The sequence below is a fragment of the Dermacentor variabilis genome, chromosome 8, assembly GCF_050947875.1.
Source record: "Dermacentor variabilis isolate Ectoservices chromosome 8, ASM5094787v1, whole genome shotgun sequence".
Taxonomy (NCBI): domain Eukaryota; kingdom Metazoa; phylum Arthropoda; class Arachnida; order Ixodida; family Ixodidae; genus Dermacentor; species Dermacentor variabilis.
In genome coordinates, this window is record NC_134575.1 from 25,542,702 (window position 1) to 25,560,631 (window position 17,930).

Here is a 17,930-nt window from a genome sequence, read left to right on the forward strand (position 1 = left end):
TAATCTTCCGGTGTAAAGTGACGGCCACAAACGCGCAAATCCTGGCGCCGATCGGATAGCGGCAGTCCGATGCGCAGCAGCCAGTTCGCTCGTACGCTGCCTTGCAGAGGGACACGATGTCGCAGCTTGACATATTGCCAGTCGCTACGTTTGCAGTCCACAAGGCAACAAAGTCGAATCATAGTGCTCGCGAAAAGACTGAGACCAACTCTGACCGCGGAGCTCTCTTCAAAATGGAGTACGTTGTAACACAAGCAGACGACACACGCTGATTATTCTTGTGCATTCTCTTTATGCTACTTTATTTTTATAAAAACAAATTAACTAACATTCCAACTATTACGAAGATCATTTGTTTACCATAAAGTTGGAAAAATTATCGATCACGCGCCCTGGTCAGCCAATCGGACAGCTCGCCCCACTGACGTCATATGGGTGACTTCGGTCATATGGGTAGGGGCGGCTTAAAATTCCGCCGAGCAGTACGCTGCGATCGGCAGCGATGTGCATTTTTAAAACCTTATAATAAATTACACGCTTTACGCAGAGCGCTTAGATGTGTCAATTAATGATCAGAAGGACCTACTCTAACGACTCAGTACGTTTGTAGAAAATCGTCAAAAGCGTTTCAGGGTCCCTTTAACACTCTCCCAGCCCATCTATACTTTCTTCCATATTCCTCAGTCGTTCTTCATAATCAGTTTTACTGCGAGCTTCCCTCACTTCAAAACTTGTCCAGCCCATATCACCCAGTGCGAGGCGCTCACGGCGCTTATTGCAAGGAACTGGGCGCGCTGCTCCGTGGCCCTCGAGATACTCGCGCGCCGGCGCGCGCAAGTGGCGGACGCCGTGGCCGGTCTATGAATGGTAGAACCGCTGTAAAACGTTTTTTTCTTTAGTTTTCGCGTAGCCGAATCATGTTTTCTCGTATAGCAAAATTACCATCCGACGCTATCATGTCTGCAGGTTGTATGTAAGTCGTACTTTACGATTTTTCTACGTATTATAGGTTGAGAAATTCAATCAGTTCAATAGCTTCCGTGCGCCACATAGAGGGCCTGGGTATGGGTGGCTCGAAAGTATTTTTTTGCCGAAGCGACGTCCGACACGGGGCCTTTAACACTATCGCGTTAAAACCGCGGTAGTTAACACGGTTTGAGACCGGCCTGGTTGGTGTTTGTGCCTGATTCCTGATTCTTTCCTGATTTACTTTTTTTTTCCTCTTACGTAGTTAGTCATGGCAGGTTTCTTTTCCGTTGCCGCCGCCCACGAGATTATTATTCAAGCCTCCCTGACTTTCCGCTTGACGCCGCAGCCACCACGAGCGCCCCCTGTCGCACAGCCTGCCGGTGTCGTTCACCAACCTGCCCAACCACGCCGAGCTGGAGCTGCGCGCTGCCGCCCGGGTCCAGCGGCGGACCGCGGCCGCCTCCAGCGCGGTGGACATCTGCCTGCAGCTCGAGTCCGGCGAGCGGCTCATGGCCCAGTTCCCGGCCTCGGCGTCGCTGCTCGACGTCGTCTCCCGCTGGCCCGACAAGATGTGAGGCTTTGTGGATCTACGCACACGCGTATACGTTATAGCAGCGTGTTTCAATGGGGCCGGTTGGTGCACCTTCAGAGTGAAAACAGGAACAGCGCAACGCGGGACGAGCGAGCAAAGTGCGCGGGACAGAGCGCCCCCTAGCAACCTCCCATAGCAACCAACTGCGCTCCGTCCTGTGCTCTTTACCAGCTCGTCCCGCGCTGTGCTGTTCCTGTTTTCATTCTAATGTATACGTTATTACGTTTTTTATGCAATAAGTGTTGGCGGTGCAACTATTTATTTATTTTGTTATTTACTTATAAGAAAACGGGAACGGAGTTGGGAAATGAGCGCCGGAGCGGTATGACGTAGGGAAGCACGTGACGGGGGAGGGGGTGGAACTGCGCGAATATGTGGGGTGAAGCTCATTATTTCACAGCGAATGCCTCGAGCGCCTCTAATTAAATTCTCTCTAAATCGTTCTGACTGCGGTTAGGTTATAGGCTATAGGTTGGTTGGGTTTTCAACCTAAGCCTACACTCTAAAAAAATGTTTACACCCTTTGGGTTGTATTTTGTCCCCAAACGATAATCGTCATCGGTCTTGCCTGCATTTCCTTTCTTTAACGCTGCGAGCCCGGCACTTCCCAGTCACGAACGGCTTGCGCGTTATCAGCATGACACAGCATTCTCGACAGGAAAGTAGCGAGCGCCGAGTTTTCGAGAGGAAACGCAAGACAAGGCAGGTGACGTTTGGGGACAATATAAGCCCCAAAGGGCGTAAGCTTTCTTTAGGGTGTACAGAGGGATTTACACTCTTAGAAAAATGTACACCCTTTGGGGTTTATCTTGTCCCACAGCAATAATCGTCATCCGTCTTGCCCGCGTTTCCTTTCTCTAACGCGGCGAGCCCGGTACTTCCCAGTCACGAACGGCGCCGCGTTATCAGTGTGACGCTAGCATTCTCGACAGGAAAGTAGCGAGCGCCGAGTTTTCAGGAAAGGAAACGCAAGCAAGGCAGATGACGATTATCGTTGTGGGACAAATTTACACCCCAAAGGGTGCAACCGTTTTAAGAGTGCAGAGAGAACTGTTCAGAGTCGTTAGGGGGATTTTGATGTGTAATGACGTCCACCCGTATGTACGGCGATCGCGTGGAATTGCCCGGTACGCCGATTACCGCTGCGCCGGGAAGCGCCGCCGTGCTGCTCTTATCTCTTATCACACGCGTTCATTGCGCTGTTGTGTTTCGGTCGAATCGTTTGGCAACGGCATTTATTGGCCCGCACATGACCGCGAGAGGGTAAAAGCAGTCATGCGGATATCGACGGATACTCGTGGTGGATGATAGGATCTCGTAATGCTATTACATTGCAGTCGCTCGAGGGAATGAGTGCGACCGACTGCGCATTATATATATATATATATATATATATATATATATATATATATATATTTGTCTTTTCAGTCGGTTTCTACGGTAATGGTACGATGCAGCTGACAAAACCTATTTCCGCTCCGCTTCGTCTCGATCGCAGTGAAGAGACAGACGTTTCCTGCACAACAAAAAAAAAGAAAAAAAAAAAAAGAAAGCACCGTGTAAATCGGTTGTAATTAACGACGCGTATACTTGTTGTGATGGGCGCACTCGGATGGGTGGATGGATCTTATGAGCGTCCCCTTTGGAACGGGGCGGTAGGTTGCGCCACCAAGCTCTTGCTATTATACTGAATAATGTCCTACCTAGGTTAAAAAAAAAAAAAAAACACTATGAACTCCCACAACCAAATTCTCTTACCTTCTATTGTGAACTTTGCTTTTGTACGTGTCCGTTGCCTGTCGTTTCCCTACTTCCACCAATCTTCCAATCGCCTCTCACTAATCCCTATTGCGGACATGTTTACTTCTCCGCTGCTCTCGCTGAACCCAAGGGCTTCAAGGAGGCCAGTGGTGCCTAAATCGACCGCTGGGCAGACGCCTTCACATTCTAATAAAAGCTGCCCCATCGTTTCCCTAGCTTTACCGCAGCAAGCACATGTTTCTTCCTTCTTATATCTCGTGTTTTAAGGCACCCCGATCTCGCTTCGAAAAGTAATGAGCTTCCCTTTGAGTTATAGTTTCTTTCCTGACTTCGTTTTTTTTCCTCTTAAGTAGCTACTCATGGCAGTTTTCTTTTCCATTGCTGCCACCCGTGAGATTATTTCAGCCTCTCTGACTTTCCGCACTCCCCTCATCGACGCGACGCCGCCTGGCGCCGGAGCGTTTCGAACCGCGGAATTAAGCGCACATCGTGCGAAACTGAACACGCGCGCGACGAAAGGTTTGCGTAGAACTGCTCGATCTTTTTTTCTTAGTTTTTTTTTTTGTTCAGTAATGCGACCGCCAAAGAGGTAAGCGCGCGGTGCTCGAATCCGCGCTAATTACGATGCGCAGTTTCTTCTGAAGAGACGCATACGCCCGACGCGACAGTCATCTCCCTCGTTTCTTTTTTCTTTTTTTTTTTTCGGCGCACCGTGGCTGGCATCGTTGGTCACCGGACGCGGCGGCGTCGCGTCACACTGGACACCGCGCGGCGTGCTTATCGCGCCCGTTACGGCGGCCGCCCGTTTTCGAAACGGAAAACCGCGCGCGGCGATGAACTGTGTGCTCTCACGCGCCGCTTCGTACGTCACGTCGTCTGCGTCCGGCGTCGGACGTCGCCTCGGCAAAAATAATTTCCTACCCGATTTCGAACCGCGCATCGTACCCAACCCCTCTTCTACCACCAAAGTTGCTCGTACCTTGCCTTTCACTCTTTACACGAAGTCGTTCCTCGGAATTTCGAGAACGGCGGCCCACAAACAAATGTAACGAAAATATTTAAAAAAAGAAACACGGACAGCACATATCTTTTGTGTTGGCTCTTCTCAGACTGAAATATTAACAGTGTGAAACAATAACAGGAGATCGACCCACGCAAGAGGCCGCGTTTCTACCAGAAAGCTTTGCCCCTTCGTGCATAGCGTTCCCCCGCCAGCGTTTCCCGGCAAACGTTCCAGTTACATAAGCTGCAGTTGCTGGGAAGCATGAAAGCAGTCGGGGGTCTTTAAATGCCATCACGTTCCACTCTTAAAGGCGAAGCTTAAACATCCTCCAAATTTTTTTTCCTCCTTGATTTCCTCTTCCTTTTGTTCTTTCTTTCTTGCCTCATTTCTTTGTTTCCTTCTCTCGCTCTACCGTCTGTTATTTTCTTCTTCCTGCCTGTCTTCATCTCTCGCTCTTTTTTCTATATTTCCTTCTTTTTTATGCGTTCATTTATTTCATTCCATCTGCTCTCTCTCTTTATAAAAAAGACATTCCTTTCTCTTCTTTTCTTTCTGTTTGCTTTCTTTCCCCTTCGTTTCTCTCTTCGTATTCTTTCTCTTTCTTCCTTCATTTATTTCTTTTAACTTGTGCTACGTTTTTGAAGGTCCTATAATACTTTAAAGCGAAGTTTTGGGAAGTCATTAAGACAGGTTGGTTGTGATGTTTTTTTCCTGTAAGGGGGGAAGGGAGCTCTCTGAATTGCTCCACCTAGTAATTTGCTGGCACTTTGGGGTTCCTACTTCGTGAGGATTGTTCATCTGATTCCATTCACTTCTTTTCACTTGTACTGTGGAGAAATTGATCCCGGCGATAACTGAGGCATGGCTTCATGCGAGCCAAAAACAAAGGCAGGAAAGTAACAACAGAAAATGAAAAAAAAAGTATTTGTTTTGGTATGTGGCATGGATGAAACGCTGGAGGGCTGTGCACTTAGACTAAGATGAATGTTACAGAATGCTATGGTGGGCCAAATTAATCCAGAGTCCTACATTATGGCATTTATTTTTGTCGTATTTATAGAGACATCTAATAAAAGTGGGGGGGCGGGGGGGCAGTTTACAGAATTGTGATATCTCTACTCTGGTGCAGGGTTAAAAGTTGCAAACTTGATTTTATTTTGCTTGCTATTTTTTGGGAGCATTCATAATACAGTAAACTCTCAGTTGTACAAACTTCGGTTTATCGAATATTTCAGAATAACGAACTTTTTAAAAATCCCCGGCAGTTTCCTTATAGATTCTATGCAAAAATGTTTCACTTAAACGAATTTCGGAACAGTCAATATTTCAGTTGAACGAACTTACTCAGACGACCAAGGTTTATTTTTGTCATCAGCTGGAGGTCGATAGCAATACTTTGTTTGAAGACTATGCACAGTGTGACAGTGCACTGATTACCTGTACTGGACAGACGGATCTGGAGATTGTTTCCAGTGTTCGTCCTGAAGAAGAAGAGTGCAACGAAGAAGAGGCAACTGCCGAGCCAGTTTCAAGCCCTGTAACTCTAGCCGAGGTTGTAGGGTACATTGGAAAGTTGAGAGACTTTGTGTCTCAACAGCAAGCTGTGCCAGAAGTGTACAAAAACATTGACTCTTTGGACAGTTTTGTTACTTCCTGTGCTTTAAAAGTACAAGTGCAGAAGAAGATTACAGATTTTTTTCTAAGTGAGAAAGGCAGCATTATAACTGTTATGAACCTTGTACTTGTTGATATGTACAAATTCCATTTCACACATTTCTAACACTATGGATGCCATATCTTTTGCTCCATGAATTGTACTTCAAACTTTTGACTCTGTATACCATGCCTTATGTTGGTCTAGTGACTATTCAATTTAGTGAACTTTTAGTTAAGTGAACTATTTCCTTCGGTCCCTTGAAGTTCACTCATATGAGAGTTCACTGTACTAGGTTCCCAAATTTTGTATTCAGTAGAAATTACCTTTCTCCCTCAAATACAGCAAATTTCAATTGAATTGATTCACTAATTGCCCATTCTCAATGGAAAGTGGCTTATCTGCTGTCTATTACAGCAAAGTTTAAGGACATTTATAGACTTTTTTCCCACAGTGTCTTAATCTGATTATTATTGCGTTAGAGAAGTGAATGTAAATGGCTTTACTCGCTGTTTCTATCTGTTCTTTGATGTCTCACATTATCGTATAATCTGTGCCAGTGCGGTATGGGCATTTGCAGTCATCGTTCATTGATTAAGGTGCAGCTATGCTCCTTGATCTGATGAGTTCCTTCACAAAAAAAAAAGCCCTTCGCAAAAAGAAAAAAAACAAAAAAACAAATACAAAGGCCCGTTTTCACCATTCAAACACTGTTTCATTTAAGCTTTTCTGCTAGTTGGTACTTAACTCACATTTTTTTTTTGTTCAGTGATGTCCAAGATACAGCCCAGAAAATGGACTTGGTTTGTGTCTACATGAGAAAAGAGGTAAGATAGTGTTCAGACACCTTTCCCCGTTCGTTGTTCATTTCGTGCTTGCTGCAGGAAACGTTTAAATGCAAATGTATTACAGACTAAGACGATCGCATTGAAACAATAACGTGCGCTCACATTGCGCCACCCGCAGCAGGGAACGGTGGCAGTCGCGTTTGGGTTATCGCGTATTAAAAGCGTGCAGTGCTCACGCTTCCGTCGGCACTGCACCCATACAACGCTGTGAAACAGATAGGTGAAGACGCTTATCGCAATAATGTTATTTGACGGCGATAACTGTGAATGCGACGTGGCAATGATCCGCGAGCAGATTTGCTGGTACTACCGGATTGAGAAATCGAGTGCGTTTCAAGGTTTTCACGAGATGCGGGTGCGCGAGTACTACAGGGAAGCCTGCTGGTGCGGGCGGCTACCATAATTCTCGATCACACGAGTGTGTGCCTCGCGCCATTTCTTGTTCGTACAGGATATAGCTACTAAAAAAAAAACATTGTATAATTGCAATTTCGCAATGTACTTAATGTTGGGGCCGAAAGATAGCGTTTTCTGGGATCGGTATCAGCAGATAAAAAAAGAAGCATATCTATATTGCGTCATTTGTCGGGTTCTCTTTCTAAAGCATTGGTGTGGGGAGATCGTACGAAACGGGATCGTATCACGGAGGTCTTATTGTAGTTCTGAAGCCACGCTTTTGTGATTTCGAATGTCATAAAAGAACCTGCCATAGTGGCGCGCAGTGGCTCCCAACCACAAGGTCACAGGTTTTTTTTTGCCACCATTTCGGCTGGATTCTGATGGAAGCAGTATGCAAAAATTTATCTTGCATTGATATTTAAATGCAAGTACATTAAAGAGAACCGGAAGTGGTCAAAATAAATCCAAAGCCCTGCATTACAGCGTCTGTCATAGCTGAAGTGTTGCTTCAGAATGTTAAACCCTACAAATTGATCAATGAGGTGTTATAAATGTCCCGGTGCCATATGCAGTCAAAGCTTCCTCATTCCTGTGCTTGCTTTGGATACGACGCTTTCGTGGCTCAGGACAGGTGATCAGGTTATGGCGAGGTTGCAATGATTTCTTTATTTGTATTGTTGGTCACCTTACAACGTGAAAGGAGGCAAGAGGAAAAGCGATTCTCTGACGGCTTGAAGGGTTTTTCGTCCGCCCGTTCGAACGCTGGTAGTAGTGGGAAAAGAATGGGACAGAGTTGGTGTACCAACAACAAAAACTAGGCAATCTGTATTAAAGTTTTTCCAATCCAATCCTGTCGTAAAATGTAAAATACTACAAGGTGTCAGCTGTGGCTCTGTTTACTTTATTTGCGCAAAAGAATTGTGCTAAATGCTGTCCCGTTTTGCAAGCATTGCCCAGAACACATTGCACCTGCTGATTTGCCCGCTGACATCAATTCCATGTGACACTTGCCGTGGCAAAGTGCATTTGCTTAGAGTGCAATTAAATTTGCTCACATGACTACGGTGTTTGTTTGCACCATGTTACCTTCGTTATTTCTACATGTTGACCCATTATCCCAGCAAAGAGCCCTTTTATGTGCTGCAGGGCCATGCTTTGAGGTCTTCAATACACAGTTGTCTGTTTGGCTTTCATGCTATTTCCTGCTGCCGTTTCCAGATTGTCGGCATCGAGCAGCTGCGTGAGACAACGTTGCAAAACCTTGGCCTTACAAGTGGCAGGGCTGCCATCAGGTATTTGGGCCCTTTCTGACCACATTGTCTTGTCTAGCTACTTCGGACGGCATGTTTGCTCTCATTTCTTTGTGTCCTGTGAGACAGACATTGCCTTTGTGCCCAAATTAGAAGACATATATTTTCTTGGAAGGCGGGCTCGCAGTATGTTGTTCCTTACTAATTCTGTATCATTACTTGCTATAACTGCAACAATGCAATACTTTAGCAATGAAAATAAAACTTACAACACAGAAATGCCCGGTGACAGACATAGCAGAGCAGGCAGCATAAACTGTTACGAGAAATGGCAAGCTTCATTTGAACTGTTTTTGCCATGCCTATCTGCAACCCAAAAACACGAAAGAAAAAAATTGACAGTCAGAGACGATAGAAATTAACAAATAGGTTGCTGGCATTGCAACAATGAAAGCTGTTTAGAATGAATCAGTCGTAGGAAGTTTTGGGAAACGATTGGTGGTTTTCTGAAAAAAAGGAAAAAATATTGACATGGAAAGGGTGAACACTACCAGGTTCCTGTACAACCCAGTGCTATGTAATCTCTTGATAAACATTCATTTATGTGTGGTATAAAAAAAAAAAGGAAACGGTGAAGTGTGTGTTGAGTTATTATTTACGTCTCTTCTCGCTGCAGGCTTCTCCACAGGCCCAAAGGCTGCGTTGTGCAGCAGGCCCACGTAAGCCGGCACTTCGCGGTGCCATTCAAAAAGGAGGAGGACCCGCCCGCTGCTCGGAGCGTGAGCCCGACCCGGACGACGCGGCCCACATCACCAAAGCAGGCTCGGGCCACAACACCCTGTAGTGACATGGCCACCTCGCCAACGCGGCCGAGTTCAGCGCCACCACAGGTGAGTCACATGTGCATAGAAAAGCCATTGGAGAACCGTGATCCCAGGGCCAGGATGGCCGCATGGAGCACTGGCAAAATACGCATAGCCACCTCAAAAGATAAAATAGATAAGATGGCTATCTGAATCAGGTGTGCGGAAATCTGCAGCGTTCTGAACGTAGGATCATGAAAAGATTTAGCTGAAGCCACTCGAGGATTATTTTCAAGATCAAGTGTATGAGTATTACGGATGTAATTAATTGTATAATTATTAGCCGCGGGATCAAATCCTGTCCGCAGCGGTCACATCTCGATGGGAGTGAAATGCAAAAACACCTGTTTACCGTGAATTGGGTGCTCGTTAAGGAATCCCAGGTGGTCGAAATTCATCCAGAGTCCCCCCACTATGGCGTGCCTCATTACCCGATTGTGGATCTGGTGCGTAAAACCCCACAATTTAATTTTAAATTGTGTAATTATTATGGAGGCTTGTGTTTATCTGTACGCAACTGCCCTGTAGGTGTTTATGGGCCTAGCCAAGGCTGTTGATCCAGCTTTTAGCCTGCATTTCTTTCCTAGATTTATTCTTGAAAACTAAATGTGAATTGAATGGAACATTGAAATGTGATAGCTTCGCAGCAGGTCTGATGAGATATGCTGATGGGACGTTTGTTGGCTAGCTGTATTGGTTAATGCTACGGTGCTTGTAGGTGCCGTGGTGTACGAACATGTGTGGACGGTAGCCTTGGAACGTAGCCTTCAGCCTCGCCATGTACGAGATGAGAGACATGCTGATGTGTTAATTTGCCCTAAACCTATGGCCATACCACCAGGTATGCAGTGGCCAGTGCGCCAGAAATATTGCCTATGATTGATTGATCGATTGACTTTTATTGTTGCCTTTGCAGTGTGCAAACACTGCGTGTGTACCCATAGCCCTGGGTTGGTTTGGGTCCAAAGAAATAAATTTGTATAAAAGCTATTTGGGTGGTACTATAAAAGCAACACTGTGCGAAAAATCTGCAGGGCTGCAACATGCCCCTTTTTTTTTGGAGTTGGGTAGGATTTTGCATTTACATGGCAGTGTTTCAGCATAGTGTGTGCTACATTCTATATGTAGGAACCCTATGTGTGGTGTATGCAGAACACCCGTTTTAAAACATGCGCTTGAAAGGAGCATGAAACTATGAATGAAGGTCACGTGTGTTCTTCAAGATTGAAGATTCACAGTTGAAGAAAGAGTCATTTTGGTCTAGAGATTGTACGTGATGCTGCCTCTATTCTGGGAATCACTTTTCTGCACTAACCAGCAATCTAGAAGAGGGAAAAGGAAGGGAAGAGGGCAAAGGAACAGAAAATTCACAACTCAAAGCACTGGATTGTTAGCACCCTTAAGTTTTCGCATGCCTGTGATACAGCAGGCAAGCTGTTTATTATTAATTTGTTTCTTGTTTCTACACATTAGGCAACGTGTACACGACTGTGCATGCCAAAATAACATGTTAAACGAAAGGGCACTGATCAAAAATGACAATGTTGATGTCCTGAGACACCTTTGGTTGGACCTTTGCTGTATGTTTGAATATATAGCATGCAGTATTCTTGTGAAAGAAGTTCGAAGGCAGACATTCTGACATTTGCTCTTGGTGCAAGTATGTTATCATGTAGCAGGTTCACCTCTTTTATTGTCCACACCAGGTTTATTTTACAAGTGCGTGTATGGGTTCTTTCAAAATTTGATACACATGTATTAATAGACGTTTTCTTATTTAAGTGATGTTTCTGTTGAGAGTTCATGCATGGTGCCCATGTCTGTAAACGTGACAAAACTCGCTTCAGAATTGAAAATTCTTAATCTGGTTTGCGGGACTCCACTTTTAATGATTACATATTCAGGAAATAGGCGTGACACTGAATTTTCAATGGACAGAATTGATTGGCACCGTAAGGGGCTATTCTTCCACCGTTAATGTCAATTTAATAATGTGCGATAATTCCCAAGACATTCCTGAGGTCAACGCAGCTTGAGAATTTTGATGTGAAGGTGACAGATGGCTCACTGGTTGAGAAAGCTTGTCCGGCATCTGTAGCAGCAAAATGGCACTTCAATTCCCATTGGCTGGGATGCTACGTCACGAGTCTGCCTTGATGGAGCAGAGTGGGCGAATGGGAACACCTGCCGGCCACACTAGCATGCCAGGTGTGCGAGGAGAGAGGGCATTGCCATGTCATCCTTGCTCTTGCTCTCGGGAGCCTGTGTTAGTTGCACAATCCATGTCTGCACAAGCTCTTGCATGTGTTCTAGCTGCGCCTCGGTAAGTCCAAATCAAAATGCGCCAAGTGCCTCAATGTGGTCGCTTGCCTGTGAGTTGCTCGTACCTCAAATGATTGCTCAGCGGCATTCAATTGGACATTAATGCTTTCGCATTCACAACTCATAAGTGCTTAGGTGTCCTTGGATTTTTCTAGACTTCCTTTTTATTTTTTTAAAAATAATTCTATGGCGGTGGTACCGCACTATGTGGTGCTATATGACAGTGTTCATGTGATGTTGGTTATAAAGATTGTTAAGTAAAATTTAAAGATTGTGCCACTGTCTCGACCTGAATTGGCACAGTAAAGCTTTTCTGAGCTTGTTGAATTCACTTTTGTAGTTCTTTGTCCCTGTTCATTTGTGCTGTGTTGCATGTTCAAAAAAAGTTCACTTTTGGGCTTTGCAGCGGCTGTGAAGTGATCAGCTGTCTGTTTGTTTCGGGAGCTGGTTTGGTGAAGGATTGCCAAGATGGCGACTGTCGCTTTGTTCTCGCGAGCAAAGCAAACTTTCGCCACAGCTACAGTAGTGCTACAGCTTCTTTGGGATGCAGTATGGTCCATTTTTTACTGATTAACCACAATTTTTTTCTTTTATTTCTCTGTTTCTTTTTTTTTATTTCCTTGTATCAATCTGCTGTTGTAGAGAGGTAGGCTTTCAAATTGTTTCTTTTAGCCTGTTGTCTGATTTTCCATTTTTGGATTTTTCACCCTCTTTTTGTAGTGTTTAAGGTGATGCTAGTTTGTGAGGAGGGCAGCGTCTCGTAAGGCAAAAAGTGACAATAGCTCGTGGTGAGCTCTGGTCAAGGGTTAATTAACCAACTGTGACTTCACTGCAGGATGTTGACATGGGGTCCCCCACTTCCGGCCAGTCTCCAGTTCGTGGTGACAACGCTGCCGACCACAAGGTTCGATTTAGCCCTCCACCAGCCTCAACAAAGCCAGCAGCCCAAACCGTGCGCGAAGAAGACATCAAATACGTGAGTTGGTTGGTGCTTCCTTGTCTCGGCACGCGAAGGGACGGTTTTTGTTGTCACTCGTCTTGGTTTTGTGTTGGTGTGTATGAAAGTCCAAACTAATTTTGTTTCTCTCGAGTGTTTCTTCAAAGGGGCCCTGAACCACTTTTTACCGAAGTGGATAAATGCATTTGAAGTTAAGGTAGACTACTTCAGAAATACTTTGCCGCAAAAAGTATTTCGGTACGTTCAGAGGAAGTGAAGTTATTGGCAACGAAACATCCTGTGAGCGGTGCTTCTGCTCCTTCTTCAATGACTTGCACTGCAAAGGCTATGGCAGGGCGGGGCGTGCCCACAACGCTCCGCCTACTGAACGGGACCCTAACGCGCTGTTCAAATTTAATTTTGGAAGTTCACGTATATGCCACTACTTCAGATTTTGGTGCCTACAACTTGCCAAAGGCAGTTGTCCTTGGTGAGCCGCAGTGCGCTCAGCGAGTGGACGCGTCGCGGCATCCTGTGGTGGCCGTGGTATCTACACTACGTAACACACCGCAGCGACGTGCAACTGTAGTGCGTAGGCGCAGCGTTTGCTTTGTGCACGACTGGGCTGGAGTGCGCGCTCGCACTCGTGTGCTCTAGTCTGGCCGCGCTGCATGCTGCGGACTGGCTTTGTCCTGCACCAGCTTGACTGACGGATAGTAGCCGCGCCCAACTTGCGCATTTCGAAGCGCTCTCAGTAGCTCAATACAAGGCAAAGTCTGCCAAGGCGTCTAGCCAGCAGTGGCCAGGAGTGAGCGCATGCTGGCAAGTGTGCATGTGGTCTGACCTTAAGTTTCTCGTATTTTGAGGCTAGTAGAGTGTTCAAAACACGTCGAAATTAGCGAAACCCAATGGCTACAACACCAATAAGCAGGGTAGGCTAAGTGGCACAGGCGGTCGTGGCCAAGCGTGAGCAGACAATAGTCAGCTTCTTCTGGAAGTACGTAATTATTGAATTTCAAGGGCAGATTTTCCCTTACTTCAGCTTGTTTATTAAACTGCGTCAATAAGTATACACGGTAACAGTAGGCATAAGCGCAGTGATCCATACGCCCTTCGTTGATGTCAGTTATTGGCCAATAGCAGCTGCGTATGGGAATCTGCTATATATTACGAAATAAAGCGTCCAGAATAGATTGAGGAGCAGGCTTCTGTTGAAAATTAGCCTATTAATTAGCTTGGTGATTGAGATGTTGGTGACACCGAAATGCGAATGGGACTTTGTAAATTGTGCTTGGTGTTGGGAAAGAACGGACAGCAAAGTGTTCTCCTCGCAACGTCCTTTCAGATTGGTGAGCGAAAGGCAGTACTTTTCAACCTGGAACATTGCCCTCCACTTGTACCGGGTGAGTGCAAATAAGTTGTCAACATCGGATTTTGCGGAGTCCCTAGGGGCTGCAAAACGTTCGAAAAATCGTGCAGTAAAAAAAAAAAAAGAAAAAAAAAAGGAACAGTGCACGTCTTTTACTGCCCCTAAGGGCTCAAATCGCCATAGGCACGTCCGAAATAGCCCTGAAGGCCTGATAGGACAGAAGGCATATCGGTGCTCGTGCTGTGACAGGAGACGGCGGGTGCACGCGTGTGTAATTAAGGAGTACATACTGTGTCCCGTGAAATTTGCCCCTTTCCGCTCTCGGTATGCTTCACCGCGTAACACTTGTGTATTGAGGCGAAGCTGACTTTCGGAAACCGTTGTTATGCAACGCACCGTGCTTTCCGAGCTTTGAAGCCGTTGGCGAGAATTACAAAGGCGGAGTCCGCTGTTGCTGACAGTGGCGAACTCTTTCAAGGAAAAGCAGGGCATCGAATAGCAAAAAGTTCGGTAGCCAACGTCGAATCAGGTAGGCCTAGTGTTGCCGCTATGATGGCTATGGCTGCCAGCGGATCTGTTACACCTGCTTTAAAACAGGCTGTCTTGGGTATACAGCTAGAATAGCTTGGGTTACCCAAGGTATTCATGTTTCTTGCTCATCTGGGCACTTCATGTTTAAGCTAGGTGCACAGTTCATGTGATTAGCTCTACGGTTCACTTGCAACAACATAGTGCATTTAGGTTGTTTGTGTGCTTTGAAGGATTTTTGAAGTTGTCCTTGTCTCTTATGATTTGCAGAGGACCTTGGGGACAGTTTCTACGAAGTCACTATAGAAGACGCGAAGTACCTTTTTGCAGACTATAAGAGGCAAAGGTACACCAATTACTGTACAGCATGACAATGATGTATCGCTTTTTTAAAACTTCTTTGCGTATCATAGGCATCGTGATTACTGCACCCGCATTGTGTTCACAAGTTGCTGCGCGGGAATTTGGCAGCAGTTGCATTAAGTCATGGGGGACTACTAGACGTGTCTGCCTTGTTCCGTTCAAGCCCCCCCCCCCCCCCCCCTATTGCAGGAGGACCAACGTCGTTTTCAAGTTCACAATTATAAACGTCTTTCTGCAGCAAACTAGGCAGTTATCTCTAGTTTGCATTTCCCGTACACAGTTATTTCAACTGTCAGTTGCATCAGTGTCATCAGTCATGTAATCTATAGAAGCCTGTTAAATACAACCAGATTCTCTGCATGGCTTTCGTAGATTACAAAAAGCCTTTAGATTCAATGGAAATAGCAGCCATGGAGGCACTGTCAAGTAGTACTGGAAGCACACAGGAGTATCTTGGGAAGTAACATGCACAGATTCTAAAGCTACTTTACTTCTTCACAAGAAAAGCAAAAAAATACCAATTGGGAAGTGTGAAGGAAGGAGATGTATGTGAGATGAATTAAAAAAAAAGTAACCCTATTGCAAAATCTTCTGCTTCTTACTGTTCAGTTCTTGTTGATTGCTCGTGTTACCTTCCGGGTAGTTCCAGATGATGTCATTGCAAGAACTGCATCAGCATCTTCCGCATTGTTAAGGGGAAGCTTAACGTTAAGGGGAAGCTGTGCTTGTGGCTATCTCTAACTTCCTGCTGAAATATATATAGACGTAAGAGAAGTACTTGCATGAAAAAACTGCCAAATCGATTTGAATGAGATTTTTTGCAAGTGAGAGAGAAAGCGAAATTCTAACTGCTGTAGGATACAGCATTTCGATTTATGACCTCATATTTTTTACAATTGCTTGAAAATCTGTAAGCTTAAAAGAAATTCTAGCACTAAGTTTACAAATTTGCAACTCTCACCATAAATAGATATCGTTATTGTGCATCAACTAGAGCACCCAAAGTGAACAAATTGAGTTACAAGTTCACAGCTTATGCAAAATTGTTGCAATGCTTACGAGGGTTTTGCAGAAGTACTACTGAAGTGAGCAGTATACAGTCGAGCCCACTTATAACAATCCCAGATATAGCAATCTATCGGTTATAACGACCACATTTTGCAGCATTTGCCACTTTCTGCTCCTGCCCATTGAAACTGTGTCCCTATATTAGAAACATTTTCAAAAGTGCTGTACTGTTACAATGTTCCAAAGCACAGAAAGTGCCTCCCCCCCCAATCTCGGAGGCCACTGCCAATCTCGGATGCCACAACAGCGGCACATTAGTGCGGAGTATTTCATGCAGCACCTTGATGGCACTGCCTGCAATCTCTGAGGCTGTGGCACTCCTATTCTTGTGCAGTTCTCCGTGCAGCACCTTGTGTGCGCTATATATTTGGACAATTCTTACCAATTTGAACCAATGGCCACGCGAGTGTTCCTATTGATATTCGTGCAGCCTGCGTTGGCGTGAACACGGCACGATGCGATGCTGCCAGGCTAATTTGCAGAGAGTTGGGGGCTGTGGTTTGTGGACACCTTGTTTATATGGCTGCTGATAATGGTGCGTGATGGCATTCAGCCTTTCGAGTGTCAAACCTTTCGGCCGAAGTGACACAAAACTTAACTGTGAGGCTATCGGCGTGCGTATGGCCGATGGATGCTGCAGCCGTAACGGCAAGACCTTTGCGAAATTCCGGCACGCCGCAGTAGTTTCCACTTCCAATCAACTAAAATGCTTTGTTCTCGATAGTATGCAGAATCCGCCCGTGTCCCGCTGATGGTAAAATATATGACAAGCTCTCGAAGAAAAAGATGGTAGCGGATGGGCTCGTAGTTGTAAAAGGGCAGGTGTATTGGAACCGGCCGCGCGCCGTTTCGAAGATGCTGTGACACCGCATTTCATTCTTTTGGATGACGTTTCTAATGGAAACTTGCAGTTATATCTGTAAAAGTGCCGGGAACAAAAATTAAGGTACTGAAAATTCTATTTTTGGACCAATGCGGTGTTGAATTGTAGCCGCCGATGCCAGTTGCAGTGTTGTTAATTTTTGCTTGTTTTGAAGAGCGAGTCCACATGTGACAAACTAGTACCGATACAACCACTTTTCGTGGCACTGTTGAGTTTGTTATACACAGGTTTGACTATTTCACAGCAATGTACAATACATTACTTTTGTCTGCTTTAGAAGTTGTAATTAATTGGTGCAGGTTACAGAATCGTGATAACGTTATTTATTGCCAAGTTAGAGTCGAACAGTTAATATATTGAGACTATCAGTTTTACAATTTTCTACAATTTTTGTTAAAGGATTGATGGCCAACTTAAAAATCTGTTCCCTACAGTCAATAGATGCAAACCTTTTCATATACGTTCAAAAACTTAATCAAAGACTGTGTAATCAATGCTGAGCAAGATGATTTCTCTCCTCCGATGTGTTTAGACAAGAACTTTTGAGGTAATGCTACCTCGCGCCAGCTGTGTGCTCATAGCTGGCAAGTCAACAATTGCCTTATCAGTTTGCAAAATAAAGCTTTCGCACCTGATTTGGGTGAAAAAAAAGAAAGGAGTGGTGATTCAGTCCTTGAAGTGCTGTTGTTCTTTGCATTGTGCAACAGGGAAGCGTTGGAAAACCGTCCTCTGGAGACCAAACAACTGCGTGAACAGCGGTACGAGCGCCTGGCAAAGCACTACCCCGTCGTCCTCATCAGGATCTACTTCCCGGACCGGTTTGTGCTTCAGGGAACATTCTTGGCCGAGGAACGAGGTGGGCATTCTCATTTTTGCCACCTTTTGCGTGCATTTGTGTTTAACGTGAAGCTTTCTTTGTCTCTTTCGGGTGTTGTTGCAGTGGTTGGAACGCCTAATTGGTGAGATAATTTAACGCATGGATGTCTGCCTCGTGCTGCATCATTTCGGGCACTTTGCTTCCGATGTGGGTAAAGAAATGTTGCGGTTGTAATGTGTTTATCACTACTTCGGTGCTTGGTTTACTAAAGTGGACCATATTGTGAAGGCATTCCTGCTTTAAC

At 45.3% G+C, this 17,930-nt stretch overlaps 1 protein-coding gene across 3 annotated transcripts in view; it reads left to right on the forward strand.

The window, feature by feature from the left end:
* LOC142589857 (tether containing UBX domain for GLUT4) overlaps positions 1-17,930 on the forward strand; it is a 56,335-nt gene that overhangs the window by 23,189 nt on the left and 15,216 nt on the right. For all 3 annotated transcript variants that reach the window (XR_012829983.1, XM_075701488.1, XM_075701489.1), the window contains exons 3-10: positions 1,316-1,540; positions 6,749-6,806; positions 8,445-8,518; positions 9,153-9,366; positions 12,497-12,637; positions 13,944-14,001; positions 14,766-14,841; positions 17,517-17,665. Coding sequence is in view for 2 of the 3 variants with exons in the window: in XM_075701488.1 (XP_075557603.1) it covers positions 1,316-1,540; positions 6,749-6,806; positions 8,445-8,518; positions 9,153-9,366; positions 12,497-12,637; positions 13,944-14,001; positions 14,766-14,841; positions 17,517-17,665 (995 nt within the window). In the remaining variant the exon portion in view is untranslated. The remainder of the gene's footprint in view (positions 1-1,315; positions 1,541-6,748; positions 6,807-8,444; positions 8,519-9,152; positions 9,367-12,496; positions 12,638-13,943; positions 14,002-14,765; positions 14,842-17,516; positions 17,666-17,930) is intronic.